This window comes from Ctenopharyngodon idella, chromosome 7, assembly GCF_019924925.1.
Source record: "Ctenopharyngodon idella isolate HZGC_01 chromosome 7, HZGC01, whole genome shotgun sequence".
NCBI classification, from domain to species: Eukaryota; Metazoa; Chordata; class Actinopteri; order Cypriniformes; family Xenocyprididae; genus Ctenopharyngodon; species Ctenopharyngodon idella.
The window spans coordinates 7,084,416-7,103,201 of NC_067226.1; the positions used below are offsets into that span (position 1 = coordinate 7,084,416).

At 38.2% G+C, this 18,786-nt stretch overlaps 2 protein-coding genes across 4 annotated transcripts in view; both read left to right on the plus strand.

Annotated features, from left to right (window-relative positions):
* Positions 1-1,967, plus strand: part of fam189a1 (family with sequence similarity 189 member A1) — a 132,421-nt gene extending 130,454 nt beyond the window's left edge. For both annotated transcript variants that reach the window (XM_051898903.1, XM_051898902.1), the window contains one exon: positions 75-1,967. In XM_051898903.1, coding sequence (XP_051754863.1) covers positions 75-281 — 207 coding nt within the window. In that variant the 3' untranslated portion in view covers positions 282-1,967. The remainder of the gene's footprint in view (positions 1-74) is intronic.
* golm2 (golgi membrane protein 2) lies at positions 1,571-18,570 on the plus strand. Of its 2 annotated transcripts, XM_051898904.1 has the most exons (10): positions 1,571-2,883; positions 8,890-8,944; positions 9,196-9,298; positions 9,439-9,529; positions 10,209-10,350; positions 11,673-11,756; positions 11,915-12,223; positions 13,310-13,438; positions 14,594-14,761; positions 17,195-18,570. In XM_051898904.1, the coding sequence occupies exons 1-10, from the start codon at positions 2,557-2,559 to the stop codon at positions 17,269-17,271; spliced, it is 1,485 nt and encodes a 494-aa protein (XP_051754864.1). In that variant the 5' UTR covers positions 1,571-2,556; the 3' UTR covers positions 17,272-18,570. The 2 variants fall into 2 exon arrangements, with proteins under 2 accessions (XP_051754864.1, XP_051754865.1); XM_051898905.1 differs by lacking the exon at positions 14,594-14,761 and having other exon boundaries at positions 1,574-2,883.
* Positions 18,571-18,786: the final 216 nt, after the last annotated feature.

Consider the following 18,786-nt stretch of genomic DNA (forward strand, 5'->3'; position numbering starts at 1 on the left):
TTTAATACAGTAGTTGAATATATCACAACTGAATTACATTGAGGATGTTTGTTTTGCTCATATCCTTCACACAGTTGATGACACAGTCACAGAAGATCACGAGGAAGCACGCTCACGAAGATCTGCATTTACAGAGCTGCGGAGCTTTGAGTTCCCCATCCTCATCCTCGCGCCGTCCACCCAGAGGATCCAGTCAGACAGATGTCCCTGCCACCCTGGGTCATCAATCTCCACGCCAGCCTCAAAGTCTCATCAGTGTATGCAGAGAAACTACACTTTGACCCTCTGGATTAAAAACACCCTTTTCCTCATAAACCTCTGAATATGTGCCAAGGCCGAGTCCTAACTCTCATCAGCAGAAAACTGTAGCTCTTGAAAAACAAACAAACAGCAAGTTAACATGGAGTTGACACTCCCTCATAATAAAGATACTCAAAAAACACCTGCAGGGGTACATATTTTTATTTCATTGTCAGAAAAAAATTAAATATTTGTTGAAGTGTTGAATTTGCTACTGTGATAAATAGGAGAGTGGGTCTGTAATGGACCGTAGAAGATATGGATTTACCTCTTAACTAAACTTTTTTTTATTTTTATTTTATTTTTTTTAATGAGAATTAACATTGAAATGCACAGCTTCTGCAAGCATTTTGTGAAATATTGGACATACTGTACTTGGTCATTATGTGCCACTGCAGGACAGAGACCTTTATGAAGCTGGATTATTCAACTTACCTCAGTGTGTAATTATTATTTTCAGTGTTGCAAAATAAAAAAATGTGTCTGTTTGTATTTTTCTTTCTATATAGATTGCTATTTTAACCCCCTCAAGTCATTATTTGAATTTTTTGCATTACATAAGCAGTACTCTGACAAGGTCTTGAGTGTTTATGTGCGCTTAGACTTTTTGTAATATACTCCTAACAAAGAGAAGGCTTATTTCAGGTTTATCCCAGTGTGATTCTGCATTGAAAATCCTTGTTTTTGGAGAAGGCTTAGTCTGTGTGTGTGCTGTGCTCAAAGTTTTTCCTTCAGGTTCCTAATCCATTCTAAGTGCCTTTGGTAAACTACACAGGGAGGCTGATTATTTGTTAAACTAGATGGCAACTAGTTTAAATAATCTGCAGATCTGCTTTACTGTGGATATTAAATGTCAAGGATACAAGGACATAATTTTAAGATATATGCTAATTTATAAATCACCAATTTGTCTCTAAACAGACACCTCTGATTGTTTATATATTAAAATCAACCTCAGGCATCAAATGAATGCATTAATTTAAAAAAAGACATCATGAGCAACATCCCGGAATAGGTAAGGCTCGCATAAATGCGACGTTTTGGCTAGTGAGAATGTTCATTCTAGTACCATATACCCCACCTTCTCTTATTATTTGAGCGTCCAATAAAAATTGAGCGACAGAAGCAGTCACGCCCACAGCCAATCAGATACGCCTAATGCATACGGTTGTATCCACGGATTGGCTGTTGTAGCTGTCAATCACGTTCCTCCGTACACCTTACACTTAGGACGACATTTTTTATGCTTTTTTTTTTTTTAATCGAGACGTGTAACCTGGCAGTTAGATATACAAGATAACGACACGGTAACGAAATATGATCTTTTCTTGACGCGTTTACTTATATATATACAAACACAAAAACAGTGTTTGCGCGTGCATTTTGCAGGAGCGAGAAGAAAGGAGGCAGACTGGAGTTGAGTTACAGTACAAGAGAACTCTAAAGCTAGCGCTGCATGTGTAGTGTAACCTGCACGGAATTACATTTGAAGACGCGTTAAACGCATATTTTTAGTTTGTTTATACTGTTGTTTTATATCAGGTGCGTATGGTGGTGCATGTGCAGAATACTGTAAATTTGGCCTTGCTGGGGGTGTCTGATGTAACGCTAACGTTCTAATAGGCTATTAGTGCTTTGTTGCTAATGGTAATAGATTTGTTTACATGCCCAAATCCGGATTGGCTTTGTGTGTTCGTTGCTGTGTGTTCAGGAGAAATCGGTACTGTGTTGTTGAACTGAATCTAGCACACGGCTGTTGCTCCGCCAGATCCACGCATGCTACTTTAGCGAGGTTATAGCTAACACACCGCTGAACGGTGCTTCCAGAAGTGTATTTATCACACGAGCATGACGGGAGATCTACAGAGATGACCGTAACCGAATAAAAATGCGTTATTAAGTGCTATAGGATCAGGCGGAAGACGGAAAGCTGATGGCTGTGTGCCGTTAGCTCCCAGTAGCTCTCATAGGCCACGTCGCCTGTGTGTGTTGATGTGTTTGATCTACTGACAGTGGCGTTGCATGAATGCAAACAAGGAAAAGCCAGAAGTCGCCAACTGTGCGGAAGGGACTGAGGAATCGTCAAAGTAGTTGTGTCACCAACTTCAGGACATCTCAAGGTTGCTGTAAGCCGAATGGGGAAGAACTTATCTATTTAGATAACTTGACAGAGCAGTGACCACATCACTCGTATTTTAACGTACGGCGCTCACACAAAGCCAGAGACCGTAATCTGTGCGCCTGTTCGATTACGCGATGATTGGCTTCGGCGCGAATCGACGTGGAGGTCGCCTCCCTTCCTTTATCTTGATCGTGTTATTGGTAATTATCGTCATTTTGTCGTTTAACTACTGGAGCGTGTCCACTAAGCACGGGCGGCTGCTGGACGAGCTGGCCGAGGTGCAGACTCAGGTGAAGCGCACGGACGCGGCGCGCTCCCGCCTGGAGAAGAGAAACTCCGAGTTGATGATGCAGGTGGACACGCACCGGAAACAAATCGATCAGAAGGACGGAGACTACAGCGTACTGGAGAGCAAACTGCAGGCCAGGGATGCGCTGGTCAAATCTTGCACCGATGAAAAGGTGGGTGAGAGAAAAAGAATACGAGGGATTTCTTTACACATACATTTCACTGATGTGCTGTACCAAATTGTCTTTGTGACTCTAGCCACTGTCATGCATGCCTTGTATATCCCTGCAAATGACTGAACTGTTCCTCCTGGGTACTTCTGACAAAACTGGTGTAGATCAGGGGTTTCAAACTTTACAGACCAGAAACATCCCACTCTGAGCCAACACAGACACCCACAGTATTAAAGGCTAGATTAGTGACACTTTATAATAACTTTCATTTAAAACATTGTCATTATTACATAGTAGTGATTGATATTGGCCAGTATTTGTTATAAGTTGGCCAGTATTTGGCTATTTTGATGTTTTTGGCATCGTCTTAGCCAACTTATAATGTATAATCCACAATCTTTCACATATTTTTAGTTAATTTAATAAAAAAATTAATAAAACACAAACAATGAATATACAAACATAACTGATCGTAACAATTGCATAAACATGTTTGTTTTGCAAATACATGAAGTGTTGACCATTAGTTGAGCCAATGTCATTATGGTGGACTGACCATTTAAAAAAAAAAAAAAAAAAACATATCAGTCAACCACTGTTACACAGTAGGCCTATAATACTCAGCAGATTATATGTTACAGATGCTTTGGAAATGAAGTAGCGTCCTATGTGTTTATCTTCTCCATGGATAGATGGTTGGAAACCATGGCAATCTCTCTATTATGATCAATGCACAGCCTGTATGTCTGATTGCTTAGCCCTTTGTTCAAGTTTATGGTGTTACTTGGTTAATGCAAACAGGTTTTATAGGTGATTGTGTTTTGTGCAACATACAATGCCTTGCCTTGTTTTGGGAATATACTATTTCACAGAAATATTTCCTTATTACAGGAAGTATAGTTTTACTAGATTTTTTTTTTTCCTGTTAGCTTGTCGCACACATACACAGTGGATTTAAAAGCAGATAACATAGTGTTTCTCAAGAAGTAGGCACTTTGCTGAAATTAATGGTACCTGTTTAACTAGTTGTGTTTGCAGATAATGCAGTTTTCCCTCTGTGTGACGTGTTCAGTCAGCAGGTTGCGTGACTGACAGAAGCACTGACATTTGCTGTGCTGGTGTACTTCTAATGAAATAGGAGTTTATGCAGGGTTACCATGTTCATAAAAAAATATTATGTCCACATATCTTCTTAAATTGTAAAGGGAAATTAATATCTTAAAATCATGGAAATTTCAATGTTGAACATATTATATGTAAATATCCACCCTTACCATTAACATCAATATAGTAAAAATGCAAGCTGACAGGACAGAGAGCATTCTGCCATGTTGCTCTTCATGAATTCAAGCCTTAGGCTTCCCTGTGGTTGTGTGACACAGCTGAGAGCTCATGGTCGGGGCCCATCTGTGTGCCCAGGGCTGTGAGAGCCCCCCACGCTCCTTCATGTCTCAGGGTCTTCCCACACAGCCCTCTGTCTCTCTTTGTTCTTGATATTATATCAACATAATTGTTGGGAGACTGTCATTACTAGGGCTAAAAGGCAATAACTATTCATAATTGATTATTTTCTTGATAACATTTAGGGAGAATATGTATTAATAATTTAAATGGCATGCATTGCATTTATTGCCTATTCACTTCCTATTGTCATTATGATTTACAGTAAATGGACTGATTGTCTTGGTTATTGTGTAAGGAGGGGATGTGGTAAATGTCACAAGTACAGAAGTTAGATTTTGAGATATTTCTGCCTGGGTTTTGTCTACCTTGGAAGAGGAAGGGGACATATGAGCATTGCTGTGCATTTGGATGCTCTGTACCTTTATAGATTGATTCCGTGCTGCAGCAAATGTTTGATCATATTGCTTGCGCAGGCCCCTTTACAGATTATTACCCTTTTACATTCATTGCGTACAGCAGTACTTGTAAAATGTGTCCACATTTTAGGAGGCACCTTGAAGCTTTGTAACTTTATACTAGGCCTGTCACAATTATTGATTAATCGTATGATCATGGTTACTCTATCTAATCACAATTATTTGAGATAACCCCAATAATTCTGCAGTTTAAACTTCATGATTAAATTTTGATGCCATTTCTTTAAGCGCTTAAAGAAACGGCATCAAATGCGCAAGAAGCAGGAGAGTCATAATCTGGCAGGGAATAAAGAATACAAAAAGCACTGTTATAAAGTAGACAAAGATAGTCAAAGATCTTCCTTTATACTAAATGAAGGCTTGTGTTGTTTAATCAGACCGCATTATTATATTACATATAAGCAATTTATTTTACTTAATTTAATTTACTTAATTTATTTTATTTATTTATTTATTATTACTAATTTTAATAAACTAAAGTAACTTTGCTATTTTCCTCAGCTGATCATGGCAACACTTACGCTTGCATCTAAAAATGCGCCTAACCTTTTCACTGTGTCATTTGGCATGGGATTAGGAATAGGACCTGTTCCCTGCTGGGAATGCTAAAGCTGTCATCCTGTTTCCAATTCTGTTTATCAAAGGTGGAGAACCAGTGTGTCAATATGCACACACAGAAACACCTATTCTATTGTTTTCTTGTTCTTGCTATGTGGTCTGTCCAAAGAGAAAGTTATCCATTAGCATTAGCATTGGCATTGATCTCAATGGCAGTTGCTTGGATGACGTGTGAACCTAGGAGCATGCAATATGTAAGGCCACAGCAAGCAAGGAAAAATTCATTTCAAATAAATTGAGCACTGGTGAAATGTATACATTTGAAATTCATATGTTGCTTGGGGGAAAAAAATGGTCTGAATTTATTAGAGCTGCATTATTCTCGATAAATTGAGATCACAATTCTGAACAGACAACTAAACAAAATAACATGTAATTTTCTAGAGGTTCTGACAAAATATTAATTGCTGCAGTTAATTTAAACATGTTTAATCAATTTGAATTAATTAAAAAAAAATTGGATTGAGTGAATTATTTAATGACTTGCTGATAAAGAGCGAATCTCTTGAATGAATGATTCAGTGACATACATTTTTTAACAACTTGTCGCCATCTAGTAGCGTAACAATGTAAATGGTAATCCTTATAAACCCCTAATAAACAAATCTCTATAAACTTTTATCCCGGTTCTCCTGTGAAAATTTGAATATTTTCCACAGAAATAACAATACTGTGTGGTTGAAAAGACAACTGCTTTCTCAGGGTCAATTGGCAGTGTCAACACAGATTTGAATGTTCCAGAATGATTTTAGCAAAGGTTTAATAGACACAGGCAAATCCTTGTCATTTAGGAATAAGATCGTGTGGGTGTTTGAATCGAGATTGCGATCTTTTAATCTTAGAATACATGGTTACTGTTGAATGGTTGTCAATGAAGAAGCAGGCCTTTAGTCTCTGAACAGTACCAACCCCATTATAAATGATCAGTGCCTTTGGCTCTTCAGGTTGTTTATTGTGGAACAAAGATCAGCCATATTCTTTTTTAATTATTAATAATTCTAGTAAATATTTTATTATATAATGTGCAAATAATTGATATCTCAGTTATGCAGTTTGTTGTGACGCTTGTGGGCTTACTGGAGCTAACATGCAAATGACCGCAAAACAGAACAAACCCATTTTTGAGGGTAAAGGGTATTTGTTACATTTAGTTGCCAGTTTGCAGACTGTATAATTAACTATTGTGAAATGGCACCATTTATTCATAAAATTGTTTTGTTAAATTATTGATTTATGCTATTTATTTGTTAGTTTATTAGTTTGTCACATCAAAATACCACAATGCAATATTACAGTATCACAGTAAAAATAGGTGTAAAATAGAATGGTTACAGAAAATGTTTAACCCCATCAGTGATTTGGGTGGTATGTTGATCACAATCAGCATGCTGAAATGTTTACTTTGCATTTACTATTCTTTTTAAGTCAAAATGAAATCAAAATTGACCCTGTTTACTTGAATACATCATGTTCCTGGTGTAATTGTGCACTGTCCATATTAATTCAAATAGCCTAGGGGAGAAAAAAAATCTCTCCCCTTCAAGTACCTGGCTACATCCTGGTACTGTATGTAACAGCCTCTTCATATTGACTTTAGTTTTGGTCCTACTCGTTACGAATGAAGTGGCTGTTGCACTTTATCAAATATTGTAAAAGAGCCATGCAGAAGCACTTGAAGTGTTTTGAAGTAATGCAGTGAGTCTGTGTCCCTCTCTCACCTGCTGACGAGAGAGGTGCTGAGCTCGACTTTTTTCTCCTACGGGGTGACTGATATTGATGCTTTAATTACTGGCCCCTCTCCTGTGTGAGATTCTTCTTTAAATCAGGCAACTGATCATCCCAATAGTGAAATCAGCAGTAGCAGTGTGGCACTGGTTAGTGTATGGTTAGGGGTCCATTTAAGGGCTCAAGGTCTGGCTTTTGCCATTAGCTTCCAGTTGGTAGATGCCAGCCCAGCAACTGCCACTGAGATGAACAGATTTCAAAGTGTTCTCCAGGTATTATTGACCTCTTTGGCTCCATTGTGTCTGAGAGAAACTGCAAGAAATGTCTCCAAGCCTTTGTTTCCTCTTTAGGTGTAGAAAGATTATAAATGGAGGTGTGGGTTTGAAACAAACACAAAATGGAAGCTCTTAACTGTTGAAGTTGTCTCCCTCACATTTAACTAATTGATATTGATTAGATGAAGCACCAGTATGAAATCTATAGGATAAGCATGCATAGGCATTCAGTGTTGGTGAGTACTGCATACACACAGTGCAGCAGACTGCTATTTTGCTGTCTTTCTGTCTGCTGTTCTGCTGGTAGCAGTAGCTCAAGGCTTATCGGGCCTCTTTAATAGCACATTGCTCAGTCCTTATGTCTGCTGCCCTTGCAGCTTAATTTGCTGTGCCGACTATCATCTTCTGCTTTGAGCCGGGGCTCTGCTCACAGTAAACTCATGCTCTGACTATGTCCACATCCCCCTCAGTGAATTTGTCATCTTGATCACAGTTCCCTCTGAGCTTCCCCTTCTCAATCCCATTGCAAAATCACAGCCGCCTCTCTTACAGCAGTAAAGCTCAGGAGATTGAATTCTTTTACTGTGGCTCATTGAAAGGGAATCTGACAACATTACTGGTTGGGTGATAACACGGGCAATACTAAAGAATGTGTGGTATAGTTGGCAGCTTCACACAGTTTCCCATGTGGATGAAGATGGTTTTATTTCTAAATGCAGAAACTGATCTCAAAAGGAGGAGGTTAATTAATAAAGGTCAGATACGATTCCGTTCTAAAGTCTGAGGGGAGATATATATTCATTTATCGATTGATTGATTAATCAATCAATCAAAGTTAATACTTTTATTCAGCAGTGGCACATTTAATTGAAGTTTACATTACAAAGAGAGTTCTATGTACTTTTGAGATTTCTATTCATCAAAAAATCCTGAAAATGTGTTTCCAAATCAATGTTTCTTGTTGCACCAAATCAGCATATTAAAATGATTTCTGAAGGACCACCTGACTCTGGGGTAATGATGCTGTAAATTCAGCTTTACCAACACAGGAATAAATTACATTTTAAAACATAAAATAGGACATTTTCCTATAGGAAATATATTATATTTCACAATATTACGGTTTCTTCTTTAAAATAAATGCAGCCTTGGTGTGAGCATAAGAGACTTTCAAAGTCATTAAAAAAAATCTTACTGACCCAAAACTTTTAAACGGTAGTGTGTAAAGTTTATATTTAGAGATTATTCAACCATAGCTACAAATGTGAGTTGTTGACTATGGATGTAATAATTAAACCTTGATCTATAGCACGTCAAAGATTTGAGTAGTTGATATATTAAGCATAGAAATAGAGGGAAAGTGAAATCTATGAGAACAAAACAATTTTTGTTGTGTTTTTCCAGGCTAAGCCCTTAAACTGCAGGTGTCATCATTAAAAGGATTTCTAAAAAGATGTTTTGTATATTACTCTATTGCTGTCTTCACTCATTTTTTTTGTGTTTTTCAGAATAAGCTGCAGAATGATGTCAGTGCCCAAATGTCAGAGATTCACAGACTCAAGGGTAAGAAGTGCACACAAGAGGGTACTATTTCCCAATATCGCCTCTTTGTCAATGGAACAGGATTGTTGTGGGATATGCAAGTACAGCACTATTTTTGTACATTTTGTTTGCTGTTCCTTCCTACTTCACACTGATGTAAACCAATCATGGTATTCTGTTGTCTGATATTTTTCAGATTGTGGTGTGTTTGGCTGCTGATCTAATTGGACATGCAGTCATGTTTGTCTAAATGTTTGTGTGTACATTTACAGAACAGGTAAAGGAGTTGAGACAGGAGGTCATCCGACAGGAAGACCAGCTGAGGGAAGTGCGGAAAAACAGCACCAATATGGAGAAGAAGCTGGAATATGAGAGGTGAATACAAGCACTGGTGGACTTTCCCAGACCCAAAAGAAGGGGTCCTGTTTTCTGTGCACTTCAGTTCCTACATTTGGTAATGGTTAAGATGTTTGACTAGTTGATCATGTATAATATAAATGTAACATGCATTGCAGCTTGCAGTGTGGCAGACAAATAACCGAGCTGAAGGCAGAATATGAGGAGAGCAAAAAAAGAGTGGAAGAAGAGGCAGCAAAACTCAGACAGGTACGCTGTGAATGATTTGAATAGAGTCAATGTAAACTCTAGCTTGTCTTAACTCACTAACTGTATTTTGCATCACCCAAAAATGAAAATTGTCTTTCCAAACCCAGTAAGACTTTCGTTCATCTTCGGAACACAAATGAAGATCTGTCTGACTCCTAGCAGCTACGCAACTACCACTTTGACGCTTCAAAAAGTTCATAAAGAGATCGTAAAACTAATCCATATGAATTTATCAACATATTTAATTTAGGCTTTTATTCACATATAAACATTGATCAGCAAACATAAACAGAAGCTCAACCAAACCTGCTTGAGAACAAACCTCTTGCAGAAGCTCAAACGTGCTGTGTAACACATGAGAATGAACCTCATTGGTTCTCACATGTGTCAAGCAAACATGCTTAAGCTTCCGTTTACCACAACTGATGTGTGAGTTGATGAATATTTATATGTGAATAAAAGCCTAAATTTGATCTGTGATCGTGTCTCTTAAGAAAATTTGGACTAAACCGCTCAGTTTCAATTGCGTAGCTGTCTGTGGAGGGACAGAAAGCTCTAAGATTTCATCAAAAAGATCTTAATTTGTGTTCCAAAGATGAACAAAATTCGAATGGGTTTGGAACGGAATTTTCATTTTAGGTCAAACCATCTCCTTAAAACAAAAACTTTCTCATTTCAGAGTTTATTAGAGAATCATAAAGCGGATGCAGGGGATCGGCAGGTGAAGGTGGATCTTGATCAGCCCATCAAAAGAAAAGAGGATGACACTGCAGAGCGCCACACAGTGGCTGCACGACGAAATGATGGCCCAGTTCCTAAAGGTAGCAGAAAAAAACAAAACGAGCAGACACATACAGTGGCAAGAAAAAGTATGTGAACCACTTGCAGAATCTGTGAAAATGTTAATAATTTAAACAAAATAAGGGAGATAATACAAAATGCATGTTATTTTTTATTTAGTACTGTCCTGAGTAAGATATTTTACATAAAAGATGTTTACATATAATCCACAAGACAAAAAAAATAGCTGAATTTATTAAAATAACCCCATTCATAAGTATGTGAACCATTGATTCTTAATACTGTGTGTGGTTACCTGGATGATCTACAACTGTTTTTTTGTTTTGTGATGGTTGTTCACGAGTCCCTTGTTTGTCCTGAGCAGTTAAACTGAGCTCTGTACTTCAGAAAAAATCTCCAGGTCCTGTAGATTCTTCAGTTTTCAAGCCTCTTTTGCATATTTGAACCCTTTACAGCAGTGACTGAATGATTTTGAGATCAGTCTTTTCACACTGAGGACAACTGAGGGACTCAAACACAACTATTAAAAAAGGTTCAAACATTCACTGATGCATGATGTATTAATAGATGGGGGGTGAAAACATTTGGAATTTGAAGATCAAGGTAAATTGTATTTAATTTGTCTTCCGGGAAACATGCAAGTATTTTCTGTTGCTTCCGAAGGGCAGTACTAAATGAAAAAAAAATGATATTCAAGCGAAATAAGAAAAATTTGGACCTGTTCAAAAGTTTTCACCCCCTGACTCTTAATGCATTGTTTCCTTCTGAAGCATCAGTGAATGTTTGAACCTTTTTTTAATAGTTGTGTTTGAGTCCCTCAGTTGTCCTCCATGTGAAAAGATGGATCTCAAAATCATTCAGTCACTGTTGTAAAGGGTTCAAATATGCAAAAGATGCTGGAAATCTGAAGAATTTTTGGTACCTGGAGATTTTTTCTGAAGAACAGAGCTCAGTTTAACTGCTCAGAATAAACAAGGGACTCATGAACAACCATCACAAAACAAAAAAACAGTCGTAGATCATCCAGGTAACCACACACAGTATTAGGAATCAATGGTTCACAAACTTTTGAACTGGGTCATTTTAATAAATTCAGCTATTTTTTTGTCTTATGGATTATATGTAAACATCTTTTATGTAAAATATCTTACTCAGGACAGTACTAAATAAAAAATAACATGCATTTTGTATGATCTCTCTTATTTTGTTCAAATTTTGCACATTTTCACAGATTCTGCAAGTGGTTCACATGCTTTTTCTTGCCACTGTATACCTTCTGGTTGGGAAAAAAAAAAAAAAAAAAAATCTTTTGACTGATTTTTTTCTATCGCCACCACTCAAGATGATATGGTTAAACCTGGTAGCGATGCTGGCATGCCTGGCATTGAGGACAGTGAAGTGGGCAAGATAGAAGATGCACAGTTTGGTGAGTATGACAAAGTAAATTTCTAGAAGATTTTATTGAACTACTGAAGTCATCTTTGTTCAGTGCTGATGAGTAACAGATTGAATAAAGTCTACAGTGTGCTTAAAATAAGAGTTCATGTCAGTTACTTCATTCAGAGATGTTTTATGTTTCTCCAGCCTTAAAGAAGCCAGCCATCACACCACAGAAACACATGGAGCCTGCGGAGGCTGCAGCACTGCTGAAGGAGGAGAGGGCAGGGTTTGGTGCTGGAGCTGGTGCAAGACCAGGGGATGATTTGGCCCATGGGCAACCGCTGGACCGTCCAGACATACCCCATGATGAAAACCTGCGTTTGGGGAACCGTGACATCCCTGTGCAGCAGCAGGTTCCAAAACCAGTGGCTGACAAACCCATGCTGTTTGACGAGGATAATAAGGCAGACATAAAGGCAGATGAGTTTGGGGAGCAGCGCAGACAGCTGGGAGGTGAGAGGTCATGTTTTATCAGTGCTTAACACTTTTCAATTGTTGGTTGTGTTAGCAATGTGATGCAGGACCCAAGCATACACATAGTTACTATGCAGGAAGTAAGGATTACATTAGGGGTGTAACGGTACATGTATTCATCCCGAACCGTCACAGTACGGACGTCAAGGTTCGGTGCATACAATCAAGATGACGAATACAGTCAGTCACAGGCGAGCCACACTTGAATCCAGAAGGGGGCGTGCGGTAATGCAATGCTGTTTTATAAATGCCACAACAGGAAAAAAAGCAGAAAAAACAGAGACGATCTATGCACCAACCCAAAACGAGTTCAAATGGCACGCAAGAGCGTATTAGTAGCCTATACGCTGTGTTTCGATTCATTTTTGAATTCAAAGGATAGGGATTATTAGGAAGCCATGATTGAAAATGGTCAATGGAGGAAATTTGGCTAGGACACCGGGGTTTCACCCTTACTCTTTACAAGAAGTACCATGGGATTTTTAATGACCACAGAGTCAGGACCACATTTTTTAGTCCATATATCTACAGGAAATTTAGGTGGGGGGAGTGAATGAACAGCGCTTTCTTCCACTCTCATTACCTACAACTGAGGTGCCCTTGAGCAAGGCACCTAACCGCTCCCCGGGCGCCGCAGCAAAAAAGGCTGCCCACTGCTCTGGGTGTGTTCAATACTCACTGCTGTGTGTGTGCACTTTGATGGGTGAAATGCAGAACACAAATTCAGAGTATGGGACGCCATACTTGGCTAAACGTCATGTAACTCTTCACTTTTTTTTTTTTTTTTCTTTCTTGTATTTGTGTATGGCCTCTTATTTTTCTGAACTGGGTAAGCCATGCTTTTTTTTTTTTTTAACCTCTGTTGGGAGAAGCTGTCCTGTTTTCATCTTTCTTCTGTTTTCTATGAGCCATGTCATTAATTGAAGTTTGTTTTTACTTTTACTGTTTTTCACTTGGGAATAAGAGAGATTAGAGGAATGCTGTAATGTAACATAATCCTTCCACTTACAGAAATGTACCTCTTTGATATCAAGTGTTCTTTCTGTCCATTTTTTTTTTAATTAGCTGAAGGTTTGAAGGCAGAGGGAGTTGGACCTCCTCCTCCTCATAACCCGGCTCAGGTTCTTCCCAAACCCGTTGACCTGCACAATGGCAGAGATCCTGTGCCCGCTGACCCCCCGCGTCACCGTCAGAGTGAGTATTAAACCGTACAAGGGTGGGGATGGGTGCTATTTCTGAAGACGACAAGACAAAGCTTCAGCTATCCTCTTGTTACGTCATGATGTACCAAATACTGTTTCAGGGTATAAGCCTCCACTCCGTTTCATTTGAGAATACTGAGTAAAAACTCAGTGTGCACTACAGTCTCCAGGCTTATAGCGTCTCAGACACCATTATTTTAACAATTCATAAAAGATGAATCATTGTCTGGCCATCTGAAATTTCAGTATGGAGATAAATGTAGAATGTAAGATCAGGATTTTTTAGTAATACAACAGCACGCCATGAGTGTATATTAGCACCATTTATTGTTTGCTTTTGGCATCTGATAGAGAATTTGGACTCAGACTTAACAACCGGATACTGATCTTCTCAGATTCTCTGAACCTCAGTCTGCACTTTCATGTATGTTATCATTTGGTGGTTTCCATGAAGTTCCAGTGGGTTACCTTAAAAATAACGTAAGGGTTAGTAAGTAGTGATTTTCATTTTCGGGTGAACTATCTCTTTAAGACTTTCAAGGGGGTTTGATGCAGCAGAAGCTGGCACCATTCAAGCCAGTTCACAGCCTTAAATCAAACCCTCTCAGGTAACCAGGAAGAGCATATATGTGTGAAGTACAGATTGTAAAGCTGCTGCATTTTGCTACTGCATTTTGTGCATTTGTCAGCATCTGAGCTTAAAGTCAAGCAGTAATGTTTGTGCCTGTAAATAGTCAGAGAAGATGGTAGATTGGGTTCTCTGCTGATTACTACGCTGCCTGACTTTGCTTCCTTTGCTAAACTCCTCCACACCATGTACCCCATCCCACCCAGCCTTCCTTTTTCTGTGTAAAGTCCTCTACCACCAGCTCCATTCCTCACTGGTCCTCTGAGATTTTATTTCATTTGGGCCTAAATTATGACACATACCTTGTTTCGTCATTTTAACATTATTACTTTCAATGTAGTCTGATTGCCCTCTCTCTATTGTCGTAAATATGCTCCTGATCTGTTTCTGTACTTTCTTTTCCTTTTCCTTTAATGCCCTTGTTTCTCTGTCTTTTACCTCTTTCAAAATTTGCTTGTTCCTTTCTTTCTCTTTTCTTTTTTTCCTCTTTCTTGATGGGGCCCTTCTCTGCCTCTGCAGGCCGTTTCTTTGATGAAAATGAGTCCCCTGTAGATCCGCAACACGGCAATAAGCTAGCGGACTATAACGGGGATGATGGCAACGTAGGTGAGTATGAGGCGGACAAGCAGGCCGAGCTGGCCTACAATGAGGAAGAGGATGGTGATGGTGGGGAGGAAGACGTCCAAGGTGAGCCAGGGGGACTGCGACTGCTTTGCTATTCCGTCTCCTCTCCCCCTCCCTTGTGCTGTTGCTGTTCTGCTATATTAAGCTGCTGGTTCAGTCATCATGGGCTCACAGCATACTGAAGTACTGTCAGTTCATTTGGCCTAATGCTTGAAAGGCTTGTGGAAGGAGTCAGTCGCAGGGGAAGCCCTCACCTCAGTGTGCTGAGAGCATGTGTGGAAGAGAGAAAGATATAAGTGTGAGATCCTTAACCTTTCTGGACCATGTGGTTATGAGACTGAACCTTCCCTCCCAGCATGCCTCACTCAGCTCTTCCAGTCATTGTCTTTACTAATCAGTGTGCTAGTGTGTAGAGTTATTGTGTTGTCTGCATGTGAAAGTCATAATGCTGGGTTGAATCATTTTCACTAGGATTTGGGGTTTTAAATAGTCTACTTTGAAATCGCTGTTAACTGTAGACTTAGCTGTCTTATTTCATCTTGCCAATTTTTCATCACCTCCCTGTATTGCTTATCACTTCTGCCAGTTGTAAACCCTACATCTTTTAGGCCATGTTCACAATGCACAGTCTAGGGAGTGACAACTGCATGTAAATGCAAGAATGAATTGTGTAAATTCTGTCTCTGTCTGCCATTGACGATATTAGGGCTGCATGATATTTCAAAACAGGCAGTGTGTTTGTGATAACTGAAAGAATGTAATACTGACGAAATGTCTACGTTTCAGGTCAACACAGGTAGCAGAGAATAAACTGGGCATGCGACTGTTCCTTAGTGTGTGTGTGTGTGTGTGTGTGTGTGTGTGTGCGCGCACACTCTGATAACGTAGGCCAGACAATTAACAAGCCATCGTGATGCTCTCATAGCGAACTAGTGAAGTAAGCAAGCCATGTGAGGAAAGACAATAGAAGGGAGGCAAAACAGTAAACTCTACTCTGTTTCAGGTGTTTTTGTTTACCTAGATGTTTTTGATGCACTGAGATCCAGGCAGACGAGCAATGATTATGTCAGAGATCAAATCTGAATAAGGAATAACAAATTTTATTAAAATGTAGCAAATAGGTTTCAAGATAAGTAAATCTTAGATACAATACTTTGGATATTAATACTAACAGATGAAGATTGTGAAGATCAGAGTATAGAGAAAGAAAGGCCCAAAAGAAGTAAGATATTTCCAGAATACAAGGAGAGGAAGAAGAGAAGCAGCAGCAGCAGCAGAGGAACAACAAAATAAAAGCTAATAATATATATGCAGGAAACTTGCATCTTCCTAAACTTGTTTTGGTTTAATAAGAAAAGGTTAAATAGACTTATCTATTATGTCATAGTTGGTGTAACGAATAGTTCGGCGTGACTGGTCAAATGCTACAGTTGCAAAGATAGGCAAAAAAAATAGATAGACAAGGTGTGGTTTTGACACCTTTAGAACAAAGACAGCGAATGAAGCATGAATTACTAATTCTGAGAAACATTATCACTCATGACAGTAGTTGGAATGTGTCCAATATAAAACACAAGTAACTAAGATGCATCTCTTAATCGTACATGAACATATGAGCACAACATACATATTCTTGGAGAATGCTACATATGAATATTAATCAAACAGAATAAGATCAATGTAATTGAGTAACAGTAATGCGTATATAATTGAATATATGATGGGGGTTAATATATGAAGTATGAATATCAGAATAATATGCATTCAAAGATAAAATTCATAAGGAACAAATCATAAATAATATGGATAAGAAAAATATATATATATATTTTTTTACATTGATATTAAAATGACTCTCAGATTTGATATTACTTTTTATGTAAATGCTACAGTAAAACACTGTTGTTGACTTTCAGAAGTTGTCGTGAAACATGTTGGTTATATCATTTTTGGTTTTTAAATGTATTTAAATATAAGTTAGATTTATTTTTCACACTTGGAGCATTATTGTATCACACATCACATATCTTTCTTCAGTATTATGCAGCTCTAGTTGATATAGTGATAACCATAGAAAGGTTTTGGCAGCTGTAAACAAGGCACACAGCCATTTTTGACAAAATAAATATTAGTTATGAAATTGTTCGTAAACCAAAAAGTTCAGGCAGTGACAACCACATTTATATGTACAGTATATAAAAAAACATGCATGGAACCAACTCTTTTTAAAAGGCACAGTCTTCTGGCACAGTCACTCCTGTATTCTGTATGAACACAGAATAATTTACAAGATTCACACATTTAAATGTGGTTGTCATTCCCAAAACTTTGCACTGTGTATGTGGCTTTGGTATCTTTTACTATTATTAGTTTGAATGTTTCTTTGAAAATTGGGTATATTTTCTTTAGCTATGAAAGTTAAGCTAGTTAGTTAGTCAGCTATTGTTGTGATTGTAATCACTGAATTGTAATTATCCTTGTTGTTGTATCTTTCAGATGATGAAGACCGGGAGGCTCCAGGTGAAAGGGCCCTGGATTACGGAAAGCGACATCAAGCCATTGATGTGCTGTAGTCCCATCTCTCAAATATCCCATACTTTGAGCTTTGGATGTTTCTGACAATGAAGTAGCCAAGAGAGGATAAAGAGCTTTGGATTTTAGCTGTGTTTTTGGTGTCATGTACAATTGGAGACGTTCAGACTATTCAAACTATTTCAGTGTCTTCAGAGAGGAACGAGTTTCAGCAGTTATGGCTGTGAAATCAATGACTGCGGATGAGTTTTATTCAACTTCAGTGCGACAAAGTGATTTCATGATCTTCTGCAAATGTTTGCTTGCACATGACCTGATTTGAGAGTATTTTTTTTTTTCTTCAGCCCCCATCTGTAGCACAGGTCTAACAGAATTGGGTTTTGGAATTATATTGTACAAATGTGTTTTTCTTTTTCTGGGGGGGATAATAAAATACCTTCTCCAGACACTGGAGGACGCTACTGTGAATAGATAATATGGAAGTAATATTTCTCTGTTTGATTCACAAAGTGGAACATATTGATACTACTGGTGGAAGGGACCTCTAGAACACCAGTTGTGTTTTTTTTGCTAAAAAGCCTAATCTCCCTTTATCTTTTTGGACAACTGTTGTTGAATTGAAGTGTAAATTATGGGAAGATGCAATTAAGTTGCTGTTCAACTTTAACCTTTCTCTGGTACAAAATGATACAGATTAGCCAGACAATAATCTTTTTTTTTTTTTTTTAACTACTTTGTTTCTGATTCTGAAGGAGTACTCAAAGGTGCACATTGAGTTTTATAAGGACATTGTTGCATGCAAAAGGCAGCCTTTGTAAATCAGCCTGTAGATCATCAAGAAAATGGAAAAAAGCAATACTCAGTGCCACAGACTAAACTGACCACAGCTGTCAGCTTGCTTCCTTTCTTACTGGTAGCTGTAGATGTACAATACATATAAGGAGGAATCTGTGACGAGGGATGCTGTAAAATTGCTAAACTTTCAAATGGAAATGATCATATACCTAACTGTTTGTGTTTGTTTCATAATCAAGCAAATTTGGTGGGGTTGGCATACTGAATGTACTCTTATAGCTTGTGATTGTTTTTGAGCTCTGTCACATGGGTGTTTGGGCTCTCTTACACAGCTGTGCAGTGCAAGCCATGGATAACGATTAACAAAATTCTTTATATTTAAAATAAACTGGTCCTGTTTTGGAAAAAGTACAAATTCTATCACTGTGAAGTATAGAAAGTAGTAGCATCAAGAAAAGCACCCAGAAGTCTTCATTAATTTGTCCCAGGCTGCTTTACAAACAAATGACTACATTACTGTAACAATAAACGATTTTTTCCGTAGAGTTTTAATGTGTGTTTGCATTCAGTTTTCCACTCAAATCAAGAACAGTGTTTGTGAATTTCATTCGATTGTATCGGTTTAGTAGTCACTTAAAAACTCTGTTCACCACATTTACATTTTTTCCAAGATATATATTTGTATCTATCACTAGGGAATGCCTTAGTGTCATGTGATGGCATCTGAAGTATACTGAACTGAAATTCTCTTCATTCAAGAC

What these genes read in the sequence shown, in the direction of transcription:
- golm2 (XM_051898904.1), top strand. Translation starts at nt 2,557, where the DNA reads ATGATTGGCTTCGGCGCGAATCGACGTGGAGGTCGCCTCCCTTCCTTT. An exon ending in AGGCAGCAAAACTCAGACAG is followed by an intron (nt 9,530 to 10,208) that starts GTACGCTGTGAA and finishes TTCTCATTTCAG; the next exon opens with AGTTTATTAGAGAATCATAA. An exon ending in GCAGCGCAGACAGCTGGGAG is followed by an intron (nt 12,224 to 13,309) that starts GTGAGAGGTCAT and finishes TTTTTTAATTAG; the next exon opens with CTGAAGGTTTGAAGGCAGAG.